At 36.3% G+C, this 22,509-nt stretch overlaps 2 protein-coding genes across 2 annotated transcripts; one reads left to right on the top strand and one right to left on the bottom strand.

The window, feature by feature from the left end:
• The first annotated feature begins 773 nt into the window (after positions 1 to 773).
• LOC113073087 (lysozyme C-like) lies at positions 774 to 2,162 on the top strand. The gene is made up of 4 exons (XM_026245992.1): positions 774 to 976; positions 1,128 to 1,283; positions 1,664 to 1,739; positions 1,927 to 2,162. The coding sequence occupies exons 1-4, from the start codon at positions 841 to 843 to the stop codon at positions 1,994 to 1,996; spliced, it is 438 nt and encodes a 145-aa protein (XP_026101777.1). The 5' UTR covers positions 774 to 840; the 3' UTR covers positions 1,997 to 2,162.
• A 1,908-nt stretch (positions 2,163 to 4,070) lies between these two features.
• Positions 4,071 to 8,722, bottom strand: LOC113073086 (chondrolectin). The gene is made up of 7 exons (XM_026245991.1): positions 8,479 to 8,722; positions 6,627 to 6,972; positions 6,383 to 6,540; positions 6,244 to 6,294; positions 6,072 to 6,158; positions 5,750 to 5,846; positions 4,071 to 4,659 (listed from the first exon to the last, which is right to left on the bottom strand). Exons 1-7 carry the CDS (start codon positions 8,552 to 8,554, stop codon positions 4,575 to 4,577), a joined length of 900 nt encoding a protein of 299 aa, XP_026101776.1. The 5' UTR covers positions 8,555 to 8,722; the 3' UTR covers positions 4,071 to 4,574.
• Between the last annotated feature and the right edge of the window lie 13,787 nt (positions 8,723 to 22,509).

The following is a 22,509-nucleotide window of genomic DNA, read 5'->3' as shown; positions in this document are numbered from 1 at the left end:
GACAACACAGAAAACATTTCATCACTGGATAGTGATGTTCGACACCATCGTGTCAATTGATTTTGATTAATATGCGCGAGGGAGAGAGAGCAAGACAGCGCAATGTAATTTTACACGTTAAGCAATAAATACAAAATATTTAACTTACCAAAGTTGTATTCTGGTAAAATTTCCAAGCTTCATGGAGAAGCTGACCAGTATGGCTGACGACCTTCTTCTGTCTGCAATGGACTTCACAAGAATGATGAGAATGACGAGATCTCGCGAAAAGTGATTTTGAGAACGTGATATTGCTACTTCATTGATTCAACACATTTTTTTAAGTTGAGAGGACAAAATAATCTAGTGTAGTCAACTTTCGAGCTAGTTGAGACAGTGAAAACTTACAATTTTTAGTTGAATGAACAAATTCAGTAACTGCAAGTTGTGTAAACATAAAACATCTAAACTGCTTAATAATTTTTACTTTTTTTATGTGTGTGTGTGTGTGTGTGTACATATATGCTGCTTTCTTTATAGCTACATCATGACTGGGTTTCCCCAGTATTGCATATTGTCTTAATGTTCAATCTTGTTTGATCCAAGACTTTTACACAGTTTTCTCTGCACATAAAATAGATGTTTTTGCTTAGAACTAAAAAATAGAACAGCCCAAAGTCAGTTATTGCCTCAGCAGCCATATCTGAAGCAACTGCAAACTCCATGCACTTGTGAAAAATTGGTTGCGACACAAACCTTTCACTTGACTTATAAATAATCCCACTCTACAGCTTCCACCCTCCATCTGAACTCCTCTTCAGATAGCAGATATTGACTGGTTTTCTGAGCAGCAGTGCAGATATGAAGGTGGCGATTGCGGTCTTGTGTCTGATGTGGCTGTGCTCGTGTGAGAGCCGCAGGCTGGGTCGCTGTGATGTTGTCCGTATCTTCAAGAATGAGGGACTTGATGGATTTGAGGGATTCTCACTTGGCAACTGTGGGTACTTTTTTTTTTGGATTTTCAGTACTGACTTGCAGTGTTTGGCATATCTGATTGTATTAATTAAATCTTCAATAAACATAAAATGAATTATAAAACTGGTCATAATATATTTTATTCCCTTTGGTTTCGAACTTAATTTCAACAGACGTGTGCATGGCCTACTGGGAAAGCAAGTTTAAGACCCACAGAGTGCGTTCAGCTGATGTTGGAAAAGACTATGGGATCTTCCAGATTAACAGTTTCAAATGGTGCGAAGATGGCACTCCAGGTGGAAAGAACCAATGCAAAGTTCCCTGTTCAGGTACTTTATTACCTTTAAATAGATTTCATGTGACAATAATTGTATTTAAGTGGACTATTAGTTACAAATTTACAAGCATTATTTGGATGTTGCTGCCTGAAATACAGTGGGGGTCTGAAAAATCTGATTCAAAATTGTATTTAGAATAAAATAAATGAATACAATTAATTGTATTGTATAAATATTTGCTTCAGAAGTTATTCTCACAAAACAATTAGTGCAGAAACAGTTTTCACCCAGAAATTGCTAGTCAATTTCACTTAAAGTGCAAAAATACAAAAAATCAGGAAAAAAGTAAAATTGACTTTTTGACTCCACTGTATCTGTGCTTTTAAACTTTGATATTACATTCTTGTTTATACATGTTTACCATTTGATAGATTTGCTTCAGGATGACCTGAAGGCTTCAGTTAAATGTGCAAAGCTCATTGTGAAAACCGAAGGACTGAAATCATGGCAAGTATTCACTGCATATATCCTTAGGCACAACTGACAAAGTTTATTTGTCTGATTAACAAAGGTCGCTTGTCCCTTTAGAAATCTGGCCTTAAGCTATGTCTATCACTGCATTACATCCAGTGTATTGATCTGTTGTGCATGTGTGCTTTTGACATAATGGTAATGTTGATCTTTGTGTCTGCAGGGACACCTGGGATAGTTACTGTAAGGGGCGTAAGATGTCACGCTGGGTGAAAGGTTGTGAGGAGCACTAATAAGGCCTTGATTGCTCTATCTAATTATCTTTAATGCTTTCAGATTATGTACTAATGCTTTTAAACTCTTGGTTGATGTGACTTTTAAAACTAAAGACATTGTCATTATTACCATTTGTGACCTTGATCTTGAGATGTGTATTAAAACATCTTCCAAAATTGTTAATCATTTGTGCTTGCAGTGCTTTTCAGTCTCACATTTGGCTAAAGCTTATGCAGCAGCAAATTATGACAGATTTGTTTGATACTAGTAGATAGTAGCAGAGGGCTGCTTTTATTAAAAATGGAATAATCAGTAAACACAAATTGATTGAACAGTACTTATAATATTGTACTGGTCTCCCTCAATGTCTATCCCATTGTGTGTTTTATATGCAATTTCAGGTGAATTAACTACAACTATATGCACACATGCATATCACTGTAAAAAAAAATGTAATAAAAAATAAAGGCAAAATTTACAAAATAACACATTGAGTTAAATGTGAATTTTTGAAGTAAAAGGTACTTAAAAAAAATCTGTTTTATTTATAATGAAAAATCATTTTTACTGTGTACTAATTATTGTTAATGTATTATTAATCTTCCAGTTAAATTTTTGACTCAAAGTGTTATGCTGAGAATATCATATGCAATGCCAGTGACATGCACACAAATACATAACATCGTATTGGTAACACAACACCAAAATGCAATATTAATATTAATTTAGCAGCATAATATGTACATAAATACATAATGTACATAACTAAACAGAATGTTTTTTCACCATAAATCAAGATGACTTAATTTTCACATTCAAATCTGAATTAACACAATTTTACTGTGAAACTGTAATTAATAAGTATTTATTGACCATTTTTTTAATTATTATTTTTTTTTTTACCATAGATTTCTACACTCTTTAACATTAAATGAATTAATTAATTTCATAACCTCCTTTATTCCAGTTCTGATAAAGCCATGTGAAGAGCTGTTTGGATCTTGTTCGGGGTGGAGAATGAGATGCTCGTGTTGTATCTCTAATAGGCTAAAATCACCCCCCTCTCCAGATGGGAAAGGGTTTGTTTCTTTAATTCTACCCTGTGCCTCCAGAGTAGTGATTACAGTCATATCTATAATTACCAGATCCTGAGTGTGTGACGCGAGTTCTCCTGTCGAAGCAGAGGACTGATTAGTTTAATTGGCTCCGTAATTAGCAGTGCTTTAAAGTCTATGCTGTCACTAATTGCAGACCAGGGTAAATCGCATACAAAGTACCACATCTTTTTGGTGTTAATGCGGTCCAGTTCATTTGTCTTATGTCTGGCTCTAACTCTGCCTTCCAGCTGGACCCCCTGAAAGCTTTCTGATCGCCATGTCTATTTAAATTCATGGCCACTACCGTGTTTCACATAAACAAATGGTGTAATTGCCACGGGGAAATCTGTAGAAATGAGCTTGATTCTGTGTGTTTTTCAAAAGAAACTTGCAAAAGTGTTTGAGGAGCAGAGATAAGGATGTTAATTCGTTGTATGTGAATACAAGATAATGCTATTAATATTCAATATCTGCTAATCACATTAAGAGCTGTTTATCAATAAGGATCTTTTTTTTGGTCCGTGATGAATCACAAAACAGATTTCAAAATAAATCCAGTAACTAAAAACACTTTGAGTTTCTGTTTGTGATTAAGCATTTACGCGGTATGACTTTAGAGCCATAAAAACATACTGAAACATCTTCGCAATTAAATATTTTTAATCCGTTTGTACACGTCCAATTCAAAATATACAAAAGTATTAACAGCACATTTCAAATTCAAACACACAATGTTACTCACGCTCACTAACTGACTAATTTCGGTATCTGATACAATATCACTTTTGCTAACCAGTTTAATACGTTTTAGCTTTGATATTTTCTATATGCAGTATTGTAAAAGGGGGTGATAAAATATTCACATGCAAAAAACTGCATATATAACAGTGGCAGCTTTGCAGTCACATCATACAAAAAAATATGTACATTTTTATGAATTCATCTTTTTCTTTATGACAACATCCTCATAGGCTGCAGAGCATAACACTCACTTTATAAGCCAATGATTCTGTTCATTTAAAGAATGATTGCAGATGTTTTTGCTACCAAATTATTAATCGTATGCACATAACTATACATGATATTGTGCCATTATTGGCAATGCATGAGAAACTTTGGGGATTAAATAGGCCTCTCATTTCTTGAATGAGACACATTACTCTAAAACCTATGATGCTGTCTTTTTATGCTCTTTTGGAGATTAATTTCTTTTCAGTTTGTGTGTCCCTATTCGCAGTCACAACAAACTCTTAATTCCTCTTTTTTTTTGTGGTTGTGGTTCTCTGAAGAAAGATGAAATGGAGAAGACGGTTATGGGAATAAGCAGGAAACTTGTAGACTTAAGAAATTTGTGAGAGCACAACATTTGTACAGGAATGCAAATATGTATCTAACTTTTAGCTAGTATTATTAAATCATACACTAAACTAGCCACCAGACGAGAATGTTGCTGATCAAGCCAGAAAAATGGAGCTGTTTGAATCGTGGAGATGATTCTTTAAACCTCCATGCCACTGTCTATCTTTGGCGTCTTGGAGATCCAGAGAGTTGATTGGTTAACACTCGTTTTGGTCCGTGGTTTACTGTTAAAAAGAAATTATGAAATAAAATTATTTATTATTTTGAGCTGATGACATATTTTTAATTTTTTTATGAAATATGCACCCTAACATGCACCCCTCTATGAGTAGATCTGTTTATATATACTGTTATACTGTAATCTGTTAATATTTGACATATGGATTGTTTGTCTGTGCATTGTGAATCAGGCCGATTTCCCCACGTGAATCTCTAAAGTTTAATAGCACAATGCATGGAAGACCAGACATTTAAAGGTACACACTATAAGAAACACGCACCAAAGCAGCTGATATGAGACTCCTCTAGGTCTTATGATGGTATTTAATCATGAGAGCAAGTGGCAAACATCATAAAACAGTAGCATCATCTGTTAAGGAGTTAAGACGGTTATCCAAAAGCATTGAACTCGCTCCAGGAAGCCTTTTATCGTACAGAGCGCACTCAGTCATTGCCAGTGATTAAATGCATTGTCTGAGGATCCCTGAGTCTGCCACAGTGATCGGAAATATGTTAAAAAGACATCACTCTGTGGGGGCGTCAGCCATATAAACATAATAAATTACACAAATAAGCTACTATATAATGTCCTGTCAAGCACGGACCGAGGGTTAAAGGGAGATGAACTGTGTTTCATGTTTTGTGTTGAGGGGAGGGGGGCAGAGGACGGGAATGGCTTGCTTCAGCAGTTCCCTGCAGATCCAGATATTGATGGGAATAGAAGTCAAGTTGGACTCTGTCTCTTAGGTAGTGTGACGTAATGTGTCAGGCAAACACCTCCCCCTTTATGCCAAATGTGCACTATAATAACAGTGTTGATGGTGATTAGTTTGGGCTGAGCTGTTTTGGCAGGCACAGTTATAAACAGCTGAATCTAATTAATCACGGTAAAACCTCTGGGTTAGAGAGAAAAACGGAGGATGGTGTCAGATCTCGGCTAGTGAGCTGAAAACCTGATTAATCAAGACGCAAAGGCTGTTAGTGAGACACTGACTTCCTGATGTGTCGCAGTTTTTGGATGATACTGTGCATAATAGGACAGCGCATTAGCATTCGTCTGACGGAGCTTACAGTGATTTGATCTTAATGGCTCACCTCTTGCTCAACATCTGGAAACAGCACGTTCCTGAAGCCACCAGGATCAGCAAGAGGAGAGGGATGGTAGGGATAATCACGTATATTAGCAGCATACCTGGGAGAGAAAACAAAAACACACTTCGGCTTCCATATTCATACAGGCATTTATTTTTAGTTGTATTCTGGGTTCAATATGAGTGAAACTCAATAGACAGCATTTGTGGTTTAATGTTGACTACTGCAAAAATATAATCCTGACTCAATCATTTTATTTTCCTTTTTTTAATTTACTGAATACTTTACTGAATATTCATTTAAATAATTTAAAATCTAATGTTACTTGAGGGCCCTGGCATTATAAGTAGAGGGTTCTCATCCTGATCAACGGGAGGTGTTCTCCCTTCCTCTTGTTCTTCTGAGTTAAGACCTGGAGGGCACATTACCAGATAAGTATCAACACATCCGTAACTCTTCAAGTCAAATGATGACAGATTTGACACCTAGCTGCTTACCGACATCAGGGCCTCCAGGCGTGTCACTCTGAACTTTTACCAGGTAACTTTCTGCTCGGAATAAAACAGACATTGTAAGCTAAACCACTTTAGTACTTTTGACAGTCATATAAAAAAATTCACAATGCAAATCACCAACCTGGTTCATACTTGCAGATGAAATTGTGCTTCATATTGCACCTATCATCATTCCACTGATAAAGATACGGCCCACCAGGCCCAGCGAGAGCTGTAGGCTGGTGATACATCACCACGCAAGCTTCTCCTCCACATGATGGTTCATCAGCATACCAGTTTCTGTACAACAGAAGTGCTCATTTTAATGACTGTTTACCTGAGGTAAATTTCTTCTTTGAAAAGGCCCAAGATCAGTCACATCTCACCTAAACTGTGAGACACTTCCATCTGTCCACCTATACAGGTCAGGACACGAGGCGAAGCTGCCATGCTCCTGTGCGTTTTCGTCCTCCACCCGTGTCAGCCCGATCCAGAAGTCTCCGTCTGTGACGCCCGACCCGCTGGAAGCACCGGTGGAAGTGGAGACGCTGAGTTCCTGCAGAAGGTGTTCAATGTGCTTCTGCTCTGCAGTGTTCTCAATGCTCAGCAATGAACCGCCATCCATGTCACATGCATGCTTGGCCTCCCAGAATGCAACACGACTCGACACGTCCCTGAAGTAAGCGATCTTATAGCATGGATGCTCGGAAGTGCCCTGACACACTGTCTGACCTGAAGACACAAAATGAAGTGTTTTTAACAACTTCTTGTTCTGCATAACATTTGCTCCAGTAGAGGATAGATAGATAGATAGATAGATAGATAGATAGATAGATAGATAGATAGATAGATAGATAGATAGATAGATAGATAGATAGATAGATAGATAGATAGATAGATAGATAGATAGATAGATAGACAGACAGACAGACAGACAGACAGACAGACAGATATACAGAGAGATATACAGAGAGATAGATAGAGATTTGGATGTTTAAAGGATGCTGAGTTAAAGGCTCAGCTAAGAGGAAAATGCATGGAATTATTATTAAATCATAAACAAAGCACTTCTATTATAGAGAACACTTAAGATGCACTAATAGGCCCAGCAAAGAGAACTGTGATTAATACACAGACTGTTAAAAGTCTAATAATAACATTAGCTCTCTGCCCGGGAGGTACTTTAAATAATTGCTTGGTCCAGATCTGCTATATCATCAATCTGAGCCTAGTAATGGGCCGGGTTTAACTGGGAGAAAACTGGACTCAGCATTTTCTCTACCAATTTCCTTAGCTTTCCTCCTCAATTCCTGTCTGTGTAGCACAGTTTCACTCCTTCCAGCATGGAATGTTCTGGCAGTTCCGTTCTTCAAAATTTCCTCTTTCTAGTCACTTTTTGTTAAACCCCAATCTCATCTCAAAGAACTGCTCAATTTCAATTCCCCATTGTGCATCCTTTTAGTTTATATGCATATGGCAAATCTATTTTATCTCTAACAATCTCTCTCATTTTTCTTTCATAATCATTTTCTGTTTTCATCCCATTTTTTGTTAAGCCAAGCTGGAGACAAGCTTCAAGAATGATCTTCAAGACAAATCAACTTTGGGGAAGAGAAAGCTATGAGCTGATGTGTAAGATTTTATAAAAGAATCATATAGTTTTTGAGAGATACTTAAATTATAAAATAAAGTAGTAGAGGTGAATAGGAATGAGCATTATGAAAAATTACGGAAAAACAAACAGAAAATCAGTTTGAGAACAAAGCTGGGTAAGAGAAAGCTATGTAAATATAATTTAAAAACCACTAATACTTTTAATACAGACTGTGGTGTGACAGTGGGTTGAAAATAATACTCAAAGGGACAGTTCATACAAAATCAAAATGTCATCATTTACTCATCCTGATCCTTGTTTCAAACATATATGTCTTTGTTCAGCGGAACACAAAAGTTAATTTATGATGTTATGGATAATTGCAGTTTTGGTCACCATCTCTTTACACATATTTTCAATAGTGAAAGTGAATGGTGACTGAGGATGTCATTCTGCATTCAGGTTTGAGACAATCTGAAGATTATTAAATCATATTTTTGTCTGAACTACCCTTTAAACTCGACTAATAGCTATCCTTCGAGCAAAATTTTACCACAAATAAAGGAATATTTTCTCACTGGTTTAAATTCTTAAATAAATTATATGAATGAAAATAGCTTCATACTAAATAAACTAAAACTTACCACTCACAACTCTCGCGCCATGGATGCACGAGACCAGGAACGTCAAAGCACAAAGGATTCCAACTGCCGCGCGCATCCTCGCGTGTTTCTCGAGTATGATGGTTTGAACTTCAAACAGAGTTGTTCCAGTCAGGCGCCTTTTTAACGTTTATTGGAAGAGTCTCTTCTTCATAGTGTTCAAAGACATTATTTCCACCGAGCTGGTTTGACACTCTGAAAAGCGCCTCTGAATTCTGGAGGGAGAGAGAGAGAGAGAGAGCGAGAGAGAGAGAGAGAGAGAGAGAGAGAGAGAGAGAGAGAGAGAGAGAGAGAGAGACGCGCGCCTCCACTCACGAGCGCGTGGCTGGCTGGGCTTTATTGCAGGTAATCGAACAGGGCGCAGATGTTCATCACCTCCTTTATTAAATGAAACTCGTCTCAGGGTCGACACGCGTTCTCCAGTTATAAGGTGGATGATGGGGCAGGTCACAAACACATAGTTTTAGTGTATAAAATGATTTAAGCGTGATTGGGTCAATGGTTGAGGTGAAAACACCCTTGAATAAAATGCATCTAATTTAGGGAACCAAAAAGACACAGCCGAATTATGATATTTCAACTGATCCTGATGTAAAGTTTAATGTAGGTCTGGATGGTCAGCAACTTTCATAACAATATCACATTTACAGGTGCATCTTAAATTTTTTTGAATATCATGGAAAAGTTATTATCTTTGTAATTTAATAAAAAATAAATAAACAAGCAAACTTTCCTATATTCTAGATTCAAGAGTTTTTTTTTTTATTGTGATGGTTATGACATACAGCTTAGGAAAATTAAAAATTCAGTATCTCAAAAAAAGTTGAATATTTTCTCAAAGATCAATCAAAAAAAGAGATACAAAACTGAAATGTTCAAAGCAGGTTTAATTATGCACTTGATAATTGGTTGAGGCTCCTTTTGCGGAAATTACTGCTTCAATGCGGCGTGGCATGGAGGCGATCAGTCTGTGTGGCACTGCTGAGGTGTTATTGAAGCCCAGGTTGCTTTGATAGCGGCCTTCAGCTCCTCTGTATTGTTTGTCAGATGTTACTTATCTTTCTCTTCACAATACCCTTCTCTGTGAGGTTCAGGTTGTGAGTTGGCTGGCCAATCAAGCACAGTAATATCATGGTCATCAAACCACTTGGAAGTGGTTTTGGCACTGTGGGTAGGTCCTAAAGTCCTACTAGAAAAGGAAATCAGAATCTCCATGAAGCTTGTCAGCAGATGGAAGCATAAATATAAAGTGCTCCAAAATCTCCTAGCAGAAGGCTGCATTCATTTTTTTTTTTTTCTTTTAGATACTGATTTTTTTTCCTAAGCTGTAAATCGTCAGAATGATGGTTACAGAAAACAGAAAATTAATCTAGAATAAAAGAAAGTTTGCTTTTTTAAATAAAATTACAAAAAATAAAGACCTTTTCCATGATATTCTAATTTTCTGAGATGCAGCAAAATTATGTGAACACATAAATAGATGTATCCTGTTTCCTGTCAGACCTCCCATTAACAAAATCATCTCTTCTCAGCTGACACCCTTCATCTCAGTTATTTATCTCGCTTCACTTTTACAAAGTTGTTTTCTTCATAGAGGATCACATGGTTTCCCTGACCGCCTCTTCATGTTTCTGATCCATGAGTTGAATATCCGAGGGAGGTTTTCATATTGTCCTCAAACACGTTTCTCTGTATGATAACTAATTATGTTGTCAAAGCGAGACGTCAGCTCTGTGCACGGATTGATCTGTTCATCCAGAAGCGCAGAGCCTTTCCGATTTGAATGCTGTTAACTGAGCTGTAATATGCATCGACGCAAAAATGCTATTACTTAATTTGCTGTTCCCTATCGATTACTTATTTCTCACTGAAAATGCCATTCCGCTTCTAAAGTGTTCGATAACGACACCAAGATATTCTGTGACACATTATCAATAAAAAGGCAGCTGCGTTATTACTACACTGTAAAAAGTGCTACACCCACACAGTAGGTTTTACATATTTTAAATAGTTGTAATCTAGTTTATTTTATTTGTTTTATACTAAAAAGTATAAATATACTTCCTCTTTACTTAAAATATATCACTTTTTACATAACAATATATTTTAAGTAAAACAATAGCAATTTATTTGGGTAGCTTTTTGTATGAGTTTGTTGTGTACAAGAAATGTTATAAAAGTGAGTTGACATACACAATTTATTTGAGCAGCTGTCGATGTGGCATGTGTGTTCATCAAACTTAAATATTTGAAATAAAAAACACATACAAATTAAGTTGGATTTATCCCTTTTTCACTGGCGGGGACTTTCCAAGGCAGATGCTTCCTCGGCACTTCAACTGTTTGAAAGCTGCAGCGGATCTAAATTTCACAGACTGATTAACACGGTAAGATTTTGGCAATTTATTGGTGATGTAAAGTCACGCAAAATCGTTCACTCAACTAGGAAGCTAAAGTAAGGTTTGCAAATTGTACTGTATAGCTAGCTATCCTGCACACATGGCAAGCTAAGTTGGCTACACAGTGCTAAGCAGTGAAGTCTTGTATGCAACGATCAGAAGACAACAGCAGTTAAGACCGTGTTGTTAATATGAAATTAAACAAGTGCTTTAGTAATGCCTATTATGTTTTAAGACTACTTTGGCTTTAATTTTACCAATAATATCACTTTTAATCGTTAGTTAGCGTTAACTGACCCTGTTAACTGCCATTCACATTTTTGAACAATGAACATAGACTTGAAAGTGCATGATCCAAACCTATAATTCACGACTGAAAACATTTTGTAACATGATTTTGATGTACAATTTTCATGGTAGATGAATTTAAAATGGGTTTCAAAGGATGAATTTTGAGATTTTATGTTTTCAAGTGATATATAATGTTTTCTAAAGTGTGATGGAGAAAAAGGCAACAAAGAAGACTTATATATATATATATATATATATTTCAAAGTGCTGTGTACTGTAAATAAAGGTGACTTGACTTATTTAATTTCATCTTAATAACACAGTCTCTGGTGGGGCATGCAGCTGTCGTGGGGTCCTCGTGTTATCAGCAGCAGAGTTGTAAGTGCATTTGATAGCACTGGCTCAAAACCATAAAACTATTTTTAACCTGTTACTTAAATATTTTACATTTACCACTGGTTTTTAAACTTATTCTAACATGCATATTTTTTCTGGTCTTTAGGTAACCAAGCGTTTTTGTTACCTGGGGTCTTCAGATACAGGTAAGAAAAACTTCAGAATAGATACAGTTAAAGCTATAATTATTCCCAGGTAAGTAAAACATAGGTAAAATTGCAAACAATAGTGTTGGCTCCATACAATTACATTTCTGAATTAGGTTTTATGTACCAACCACCAATAGAAGGCAGATATGATCACCTTTCTGCCTCCTACTACTGCACTAATAGAAGCTTGATTCATATTGATAAATACAGCCTACATAGTCAGTTAAATCTCAATTTTGTGAGATGCTGGTGTTAGTGTGAGATCTTGTACAGTACAGTGGTAGTGGTGTATGTATAGTACAACCTTTTACATCAGTTGCATGGTTGAAATACAGAGGTTCTCTAATTTGTGATACTGTCATCAGGCAGTGAATTTTGATCAGATTTTACTTGTTGACAGGATCCGTCTGGCTATGTGGAGAAAAGGAGAGAAGTGGTACTGAGATGCCTGATTGAGAACATATGGGAGGGAAAGGAAGACCTCATCAGTGTCCACCATGTATGTACTGGGCTTTAAGCTACTTATCTAATTTCTGTCTGTATGTTATTACTATTGTGATGATATGGGGTAATTACTTTGTTCTTGAAATATATTTAATACAGTAATGTGATGACCAATAAGGTACAGGCAAGGAAAATTGCATTGTTTTATTGTAATGTATCCTTTGAACCAGAAAAGACAACACTCATGCTACAGTAGATCATGATAGTATAGTACCAACACTCTATGACATTGTCATGGTAGACTTCACTCTGGTCACATGCTCTAGTCAAAGTATCCATCTAGTATCCATCACCTTAAAAAAAAGTACAACTTTGACTTTGTGTCGTATCTGTCTTCTACCAGTCTGCTATTCATCTCAATACCTGTTTGTCTGACCAAACTCTGTTTTTTTTTGTCTCCCCAATAGAGTCATGATGAAACAGAGGTGTACGCTGAGCTTGGCAGTTCCCCACTGAAAATATACATGCGCCATCAGCCAAACACGATTGGGATTATCACAGTAGAAGGACAGCCCATGGTCAGAGGTGTGCCAAACCTGTAGAAAACCTCCTGTTTGGACTTGTCTATGCCCACAACCTCTAATATCACTCAAATCTGGTGTATACTTCTGAGATATATCACAGGCTCTTTGTGGGATTGGACCCTATGCATACTTTTGTATGTTTTGTAGGCACTGTTAAAAGTGACACTAGTTGACATTGAATAAATGTTATTGTCTTTAATCTGTCTTCCCATCTTTTTCTTCTTCAATTGAATTTGTAATTGTTATTGATAAAGTCTGTTTATGTAAAGTGATTTACTGTACTGCTTAGAATATAGACATTTAGATGTATTTTCTGAGGTAATAGCCAGGACTTAATTAAAATGTTTATTCTCATTTGGTTAGGTTAAATTTACTATGAGCATAAAGTTCATAAAACCTAACTAAAATGAGTACAGGTTACTTGTAGCAACACATAAATACGTTACATATACCAAGAAAATTAGGTTTATCTAACTGACTAATATAGCACTTATTAGTTAACTCAACTTGATTTTGTTGTGTTTGAATTAAGTAATTTTACAGAGTTCATTATACTTGAAAAAGGCTGCAAGTTGACTCAACTTAAAACATCCAATGCAGCCACTTGCCTCACTTTTTATAAGTTTGTTCTAGGTATTACTTTTTACAGTGTAGGACCCTTGTCAGCCGAGGTATTAAGAAGATCTGGCAGGAAGCACTGGAAGCCGAGAAGAGAAAAGAAATGTCAGGCAATCACGAAAAACTAAGACGCTGAGTGCACCACCGGCTAGCTTGCAGAAAACATCTTAACTGGACCAGAGCAATGGGGAAGTGCTGATTTTGCAAGCCCGGACAATGGGCCCAGTCTGCAAGCTCTGCCAGAACATCACATAACTCTCCGCTCTCATCATCTGCTGCTCACTGTTTCTCCCTCTCTCTGTCTTGTCTTCTTTTCAGATCAAGCATCAAGTCACACTGAGTTCATTCTATCAGTGAGCTTAATTGCCCTGAAGTAATCAGCGGCATCAGGTTTAGGGCACGCATGGTTCACATTAAAGGATTGAACTGTGCTTTCCTGCGAAAAGAGGTGGATCCAAAGAAGCCTAATGTTATTGCTTTGTGTCAACAGATGCTGGGACCCTTTTTAAGAGATTGGCTTTAAATGTATTCATGGTTTTTTGTGACACTTTTACCATTCTGAGACCCCAGCCTGAGATACTGACACATTTTTAAGATGCTGCTGATTTGGAACTCTATTGGAAATCTGACTAGCAGTACAAAACACTTGTACTGCTCATTTGTGCCACCTTAGGATGACCTGACCTATGAACTTTGACCCAATGAACATATTTCCCTATTAGCATATACTCTTATTGTCAAGAATACAAACTAGTTGGAAACGACGTATCAATGGGTTATTAAATCTCAAAGCGCATTTGGTTCCACTGAGCATTACTGTACCTAAAAATATGCTTGATTTTAATTGAATTAATCCTGAGTGGATTATTTCTGAGCAATCATAAAATGTAGATTGCTTTAGTGTCTTAAAACAGAAAAATCCATTGATCGCTGGTATTGACTTCTTTCATTTTCTTTCCTTCTAGGTTCCTTCAAATGGAGGTCTCTAAAGAGGGCAAGTGGGAAAACTCATGCTGTGAAAAATGACATGTAGAGGGGGAAAGACACCATCCTTTCATGGCTCACCCCACCACAGATGTATGTTGAGCCCCTCAAGCCTTCTGGGTAAATGAGAACAAGCTCTTTGCTGATTGGATTAAAGACTACGGTTTGGCAATGTGAGATTAAGGGAACATTAAAGAGAGAGAGTGCCTGGGATCCATTTAAGAATCTCTGTGTTCAAATCTATACGCATATGCTTTCATCTCCAATAACTCATATATCCAACCCAACTGATAATTGACCCGTATCATCTTTTGCTATAATTCACTTCTGGGATATTGTAAGTGTGAGTTTGGCTAGGCTTGCATAAGTATTAGTGCTCTATTATGAACGTTTCACATGGGTTGATTGGGATTGATCAGCGGTCCATGCCGCTGCACAAGCCAATTAATGGCTGTCTCATAGGGAGAGTCTGGTTGGCCGAGTCGCAGCAGATGTAAATGCAATTGATTGACTGTAAGAGTTAGTCTAAGTGATTTGGCCCTGTATATCGGGGAAGCGAAGTTTCAGCTATATTTGAGAAGAGTCTTCCCCATCCGTCACAAGAAATTGCTTCTGTTCTTTCATCTTCTAGGGTGTTTGTGTGCAAATTGAGCAAAGAATCAGAGTAGGAAGGGCTTAAGGAAAGTGTAAGTGCGGTAAAATCAGCCAGGGAAAAGTACAGCTTTAACAAGCAAATCTATTTATGACTCCTCTGAGACCGGGGTGCAATCTTGTTTTGCTCTCTCTCATCACTTAGAGAGGTCATTGACTTCCCCAACAGCGTCCCTGTCCCAAAAAGCATTGGCTCCATGGGCTGACATCAGCTGGTGACTGGATGCTTGTCCCAGAATTAATGTAATCAGTTATTACTGTGTGAGCCAGAAGGGCAGCATGTCTGTAGGCTAACACATGAAAGCATGCAGATACAAAATAGCAGTGGAATAGCAGTTAAAATGTTCATACACTTAACATTTTTGGCCCTTTTTTTGTGTGTGGTTTTGAAAAAAAAGTTTTAATGCTAATCATGGCTGCATTTATTTGATTAAAAATACTGTAATATTGTTGAAATATTATTAGAATTTGTGTGATGGCAAAGCTGAATTTTCAGCAGCCATTACTCCAATCTTCAGTGTCATATAATCCTTCAGAAGTTATTCTAATATGCTGATTTGGTGCTTGAGAACAACTGTGCTTCCTAATATTTTTTGGAAACTTTAATGAATACAAAGTCCAAAAGAACAGCATACATTTGAGAAATATTTAGCAACATTATAAATGCCTTTGCTGTCAATTTTATGATTTAATTATTTCCAAAATGTTAATGATTTAAAAGATTACAAAAATTACTGACCCAAACATTTTGAATGGTAGTGTATGTCCTGTTAAAATAATTTCTCGTCCTCAATTTTAATATGTTGTTTTCGGACACAGGAAAACAAACCTTATATTTAGTTACAAATGTAAAACTCATGTTTAGAGAGGCTGTTGATGTCTACTGTTTTCTCTGTTTATCCCTCTCTGTTTTATTTCCTAATTTAACTATGAGAGATTTGAAAAAAAAATTAAGACCTCAGTATGGTAGCAGGGGCAAATGACTGCTGTTAGGACCAAGAACAGGGGTGTATTTTCCCCTAAATTGCCCCTATTTCCACAAATGGACTCTTATTGATTCTAAGAATGCATCCCCTCAAAACAGATAATCTGTTACTGCCATTTGCCTCCTCTAGTCACCACTTAAGTATAATTACCTAGAAGTCAATATGGCTGCCAGGCTGCTGCCACGGTTAACCTCTCAGTCACCAGTCACAAGCATCCTGCTCAAATGTCATCTCAGCCTGGCACAATGACTGGGCTCTGGGTTTTTAATTAAACGATTGTCTTGTCAATTAATAAAGATGTTCCTGGTGCTTAATGAGCTCAAGGCATTTTAAAGACAGGCTTTGGTCAGCTGTAGATTTGAGGGCACAGGGGAACTCCATTAACTATATCAGTTTAGCTGTACATAAGGCAACTTTATTTACCGTAGCATCTAATTTATGCCCTTTATGGACCATATTTTAATTATTCATGGCAATATCTGGCAAAATAAATCTTATTCTGAACAATACAGTGGTGGCCAAAATTGTAAAAAAAAAAAAAAAAAAAAATATATATATATATATATATATATATATATATATATATATATATATATATATATATATATATATATATATATATATATATATATAAATAAAATATTGACATTTTTTGCCTCCAAAACATGACTCCATTTCATAATGTTCATGAAAACATGCAGATGTTTGTTCTGAACAACAAATATCAGATAAAGTAAGTCTTTGTTTTTAAGTTTTTATCCACTTTAATATTTGGTAATATTTCTCACTTTTGCAGCACATCTCTCTGGCATAGTGCCAATATATTTCCTGAGAACGTCAACACAAATGTCATGCAATGCCTTCTGCAACTCAAGCCAAGTCTTTCCTTTTAATATACAATTAGATCTGTCCAGTTTATTTTCCAACTCACCTCAAATGAGAGTAAAAAAGGGTCAAGTGAAAAAGTCTGTTTTTGCTTGTAAACAATGGCTAATCTGTGCATGTTTCTCTCCTGCTTCATATGAGAATACTTTTTCAATGGAGAAAGCAATATTGGAAAGACTTCTTTCTCACAAAGCTTCTCGCTTCTTACGTGTGGATAATTGTGATGTTTCATCAGCTGTTTGAACTCTCATTCTGTCAGCACCCATTCACTGCAGAGGATTTATTGGTGAGAAAGTGATGTAATGCTAAAATTCTCCAATGAACAAACTCTTCCACTTTTGGGTGAACTAATCCTATAATAACGTTAAAGAATTGTTATTTATTTTTTACTGGTGCTATGATTAAGGTTATTTATGCTGTGATTTCACAAGCTATGCCACAACCATTATAACTATCTTAGTAATATACATCCACATCCACCACCTATAATGATAACATTTCATCAAAATATATTATTAATATATTGCGTGAACCTATTTTGTTAAGCGCTGACTCTTTACCTGGAGCAAAATGTGTTCTATTCAATATACTGAGGTCTTTCTGATTTGCTGATTATATTTTGTGATTACTATTTTAGGAACCTAAACTCTCGATTATGCTAACCACCACAATACATGCTCTGAATACACTGCCATATTGCAGCCAGTATTTAAGAAAATCAATTCACAGTTATGAATTGGCCTTGTCATAATCTCTCCAGGAGATAATGCATTTTCCAGCACTGTCGGTTGATTTATACAGCAGGTGACAAGCCATCCATGAAATATGTAACTCCCTCCAACTGACGGACTACTACAACCAGCACGATGATCAAACTGAGCTTGTGCCAAAAACCTAAAAGACATTAGGCTAAAGATGAATTTATCATACAAGTTATGCACTATATTGGTTTCTGTTTTAATCAGCAGAGTTCATTAAAACTGTTTAGATTTTATTAGAGATTTAAATTACATTGCTATAATGGATCGAGATAAGCATCCCTCCATGACAAGATTTATAATTGCGGTGGCTGAATATTTAGCCTTTGTCTGGAAGCAAACATCACATCTTTATAGAACACATTCCCCCTGCATACACAATAGAGTGGTTCATCACAATTATTTTATTCAAGTCAATATTATGTATGTGCATCTGCATAGCACACCCTTAAGCAATGCAACCACTGATCTATATATATTCTCTATTATAGATCAGTGAATGCAACACTACAATCAGGCTTCTTGCCTTAAACCAGTGGAGCTAATGAGTCTAATTGATGACCTTTTAGTATTTCTACATAAAATAATTAGGAATCCTGCTCTGGGCTTATTAATCCTTGCAGGATAAGCAGAATGTCTAACCAGCTATCTCTCTTGATTACTGACAAGGAAAAAACAAAATCTTAATTAGGATGATTTTCCCTTCCATTTTATTCACCACTTATTCAATATTTTGCTTCTCAGTAAACCTCAGTTGCACTTTGACAGTGTGATTAAAGGAAAAGAACAATCATTTTGTTGTTTTACTGCAATTTTCAGTATATTAATGCTAAGAGTATAGTTTAGGAGGATTTTTGTTATTTTTTTACCCTTCAAAATGTTTAATAAGAGGCTTGATCGGATCCCAGATGCAGACACATTTGTTTACATTACCTATTATTTGTGTGCTATGTCCGATTCATGGCGAATGGTTCTTTTGAGTCGGATCTTTCACAGTACTCATTTAAACTGGTTCTCATTACCGGTTTGAGCAGTTCGCTAGTCATCCGATTCAATGATTATTATTTACATTAGTAATAATAAGTCAAGCAGATGACAGTTTCACAGACAAGTTTTAAGTCTAGTCCCAGACTAAAATGTAAGCTGTTTCAGATTGCACTGATTGATCTTAATACATACCAATGCCTTTGTTTAGTCTCAAGGTGGACACCAGTCAAGTTTAAGACCTGAGAAAGTTTTAGAGAATCAGATTAAAATGAATTAATTTAGAGAATCTGATTAAAATGGATAATGTCCAGTGGTGTAAATGTATACAAGTAGGCTAATATTTAAATGCGAAATTGCCATTTAAATTCTAACTGACTTGGATTAATCATAAATGCAACAAACTGAATGGAGACGAAACCAATCAACCATTATTAATCAAAAAGTTATAAATAGCTATATGTGTTGCACACATCACATGGCTTTATTAGAATAATTGAGTGTCTATAGCCTATTCCACGCCGAAATGCCATCAGTGACCACGTGCTGACGCTGTTCTGTTGTGAAGGAAAGGAATCACTGAATCATTTTAACCGGTTCTTTAAAACGAATTGTTCTAAAGAATCGATTCGCAGAAATGGCATGCGCGGAAAAACACACGTACTATTGTTCAATTATCGCTTGTTTATAGCCTTCATGTCGTTGGTTATCTGACATCATAGATTACAAGCTTTATAAACAGGTATATGCATTTTATTATTATAATTTCCCTTTTTCAATTAAAATCAGTTTCGAAACGAAGTCTCTCTCTTGAGTGGAAGTGCAAAATCCGAAATATAACAAAGTGACTTATGATACAGGAAAATAATCAGTTTCCAATTATGTCAAGGTGTCTTATCACTGTAGGTCCCATAAACTTGACATTTCAAAGTACGGAGTTTGCTGCTAAAACACATGCTCACTCCGCACTTCCGTGGCTCTGCCCACCATAACACGTCTCGGTGGGAAAGAAACATTTGACGGGTGGCGTCGGGTCTTACGGTTGTCGGTATGACGGGTCTGCATCACCGCGCGCGATTTTCTCCGATGGAATATACAGTCGTGCCGCCTGTGAGGGTACTTTAGGGTACAGCTGATCCCCGGAGGGCATAAAGGGAGGTAACCGAACTAGATGAGCCAGATACATTAAGCCTATAATGTCAACACATGATCTGAAGTTGCAGCAGTCAAGTTGTCAAAGCGGAGTGAAAGTCAGCGTGACGTGCGGTGTCTCAGATCAGGAGGGATCTTACACACAAACTGATAAATCACGGTAGGCTACAATACAAAGTTTCTAAGTTCTTGGAGTTTTAGTACGTTTCCTTACTCATCTTCTCTAACACAAAAACTGCTTTTCATGCTTTTCACTGTCTTAAACTGACCCTTATAATCTTCCGCAGACAACATTATGGAAGTCTGTAGCTTTAAGCGAACAGGTTGTAAATGAGGTCTTACGTAATTTGAAGAGTTTGCGTAAATATTACTTAGATTAGTTAGAGGCATCCGATGTAGTTTTACCACAGTTACACATTCTTTGTCAAAGAATTATAACAAGATGCCAATGGATTGGACATTGATTCAATCATTGAATTTTTGTCTGGAACCACCCCAGTTATATAATACATGTTGTTATCTTGCACACACACAGAAATGCATAGCTACATAATCAAGGATTTAAGATTATATATCAAAAAAAAATTTAACCAACATATTTGCTTGACTACTTCTAAATGTAATCGTTTCAGATGATTGTAAACGCACCTCCACAATATCTAATGAGGTGTCACTGGTGATATTAATCTTTTGCTGAATGTCAACCCAACATGTCTCACCATGTTTATGGTAAGACTTTAGCTCTTGTGCAATTTGTCACACCCACATTGTCTCAATTGTTTTAATAATAATAATTTTAACAAAGGGTAATTTAGCCAAAATTAATGTTCAGCATTATTAGGAGAAATACGAGAAAGCCTTTTCTGTCTACTTGGCAACTACTGTAATCATTTTCTTTGCACATGTAGAGGGGAGACAAAACATGTGAAATTTCACTGTCACTTACATGTGTCGATATATTAAGAAAACATCTATGGGTGTTCCTGTGGAGAATTCTTCTTAAGGGAGTGAACTTTAATTTTAACTAAGTAGCTGCAGACATTGTGGTGTCTATTGAGAACAACACTGCCGCTCTCTGTAGACTGTATTGTAGCAGTATTGTAATGCTGAAGCTTGATTAGTTTTCAGAATGTAAGTGAACATGAGAAAATCCATCCTGGACCACTGGCTCAACGCATCCACAACCAGAAAGATTTAGAAACGGGAACTACTGCTTCTTCACCATCGTTGCAGTTAACAGGCCAGCAGAAGAGCAGCAGAGGTGAGTTTGTATGACTGGATTATAAGATGCATTTGTTTTCAGAAACAGACTTAACAGGACATAACAGCTTATCATAAATTCATTAAATTCTGACTAAAAGTTCATTTCTATGACATGCATTTAATGTCAATATAAAACATGCATATTTGCATATGTGTAACACTTCTCAACTGATCAGATTTGCAGATCAGGCAAATAATACTTCTCAGATCTAAGGAGGACCTCAGTAGGACATCTGAGGAGCAGAGGAAGTCTGCCAGATTCACTTCCACCATCTCTATCAGTCTTCCCAACAGAAGAAACAAAAAAGCGGAGGAAAAAAACACTGAAAGCTACAACTAACCTGTGAGTTTTATTTTATTTTTTTACATTTCCACACTGTTGTTGGGGGGGGGGGTCGTCATGCTTTTAAAAAGTTTAGTGTTCACTTTTGTTTTTAAACAAAGTTTTATAGCTGCAAATTGTATATATAATTTTAACCAGTCATATGCCAGTTATCGGTTTAAAACATGAAAATAATTATCAGTATATTGCATTGACCAAATTCCTTATGTAGTTTAAAATCCAGTTTTATAATAAAACTGGATCAACTGCTGTAATAAACAACTTCAGTGAATGATAAAATTTGTAGCATTCACTCCAAAACTGTTAGTCTCCCAATTATTAAATGTTTTATGAAAATGCACACTGCACGTAATAATGTCTTGTAAATTATGCCATAGCACTTTGTGTTTTGTGTCATTTGCACAGTCCTAGCCAGGGCAGCAAACGCCCTTTCGACCCATGACAGGCAGTAATAGTCCTTATATAGCAATAATCATGATTTAATGACAACGATAGTGTGAAAGTGTAAAGGCAAAAGATTTGCTGTTTGGCTGTACCATTTCTAGGTGGGTTCATGCTTTCAAATAGTGCTTACACCTTTATGAAGTCTTTACACCTTGTTCTTAGAAACAGTAAATATACATTTATTGTGTAGTATTACAGTATCTTATTTAAAAATGTTTGACATCACTGCTCTCTCATTTTTCAAAGCAGATATTAAACAGGGTGTTTGTTTGTTTTTTAAGAGGTATGTGTATTTGACTGTATGCATTAATGTGTGAGACACTCTGTACTAATTTTAAAACAGTTTAACCATGGACCCCTCCCTTCATGTCAGGCCTATGAATTGTTAACTCCTAAAATGCTTAAACTGAGAGAAAGGATGGAATGTCGTTGATCTTGTTTTCCTGCGTTGCCTTGCTGAACATATAAAAGACGTTGAACTAGAAGAAGTATTTAGGGAGGAAGAGTAGCGTGTGAAACATTGAATTAGACAAAAGATTTGTTTTCATCATAGTTTTCAATGTTTGTTTATCTGCCTGAGGGAACTTATCTTTTGTTGAGATTTTGAAAAATCTTATTTAACACGGAGGTATTTTTTCATCTACGTACTTTTATCATTTTTGCTCATCTAAAAAATCATATG

The sequence above is a fragment of the Carassius auratus genome, unplaced genomic scaffold (genome assembly GCF_003368295.1).
Source record: "Carassius auratus strain Wakin unplaced genomic scaffold, ASM336829v1 scaf_tig00011340, whole genome shotgun sequence".
Lineage (NCBI taxonomy): Eukaryota > Metazoa > Chordata > Actinopteri > Cypriniformes > Cyprinidae > Carassius > Carassius auratus.
This window is presented reverse-complemented; position numbering and strand designations above follow the sequence as displayed.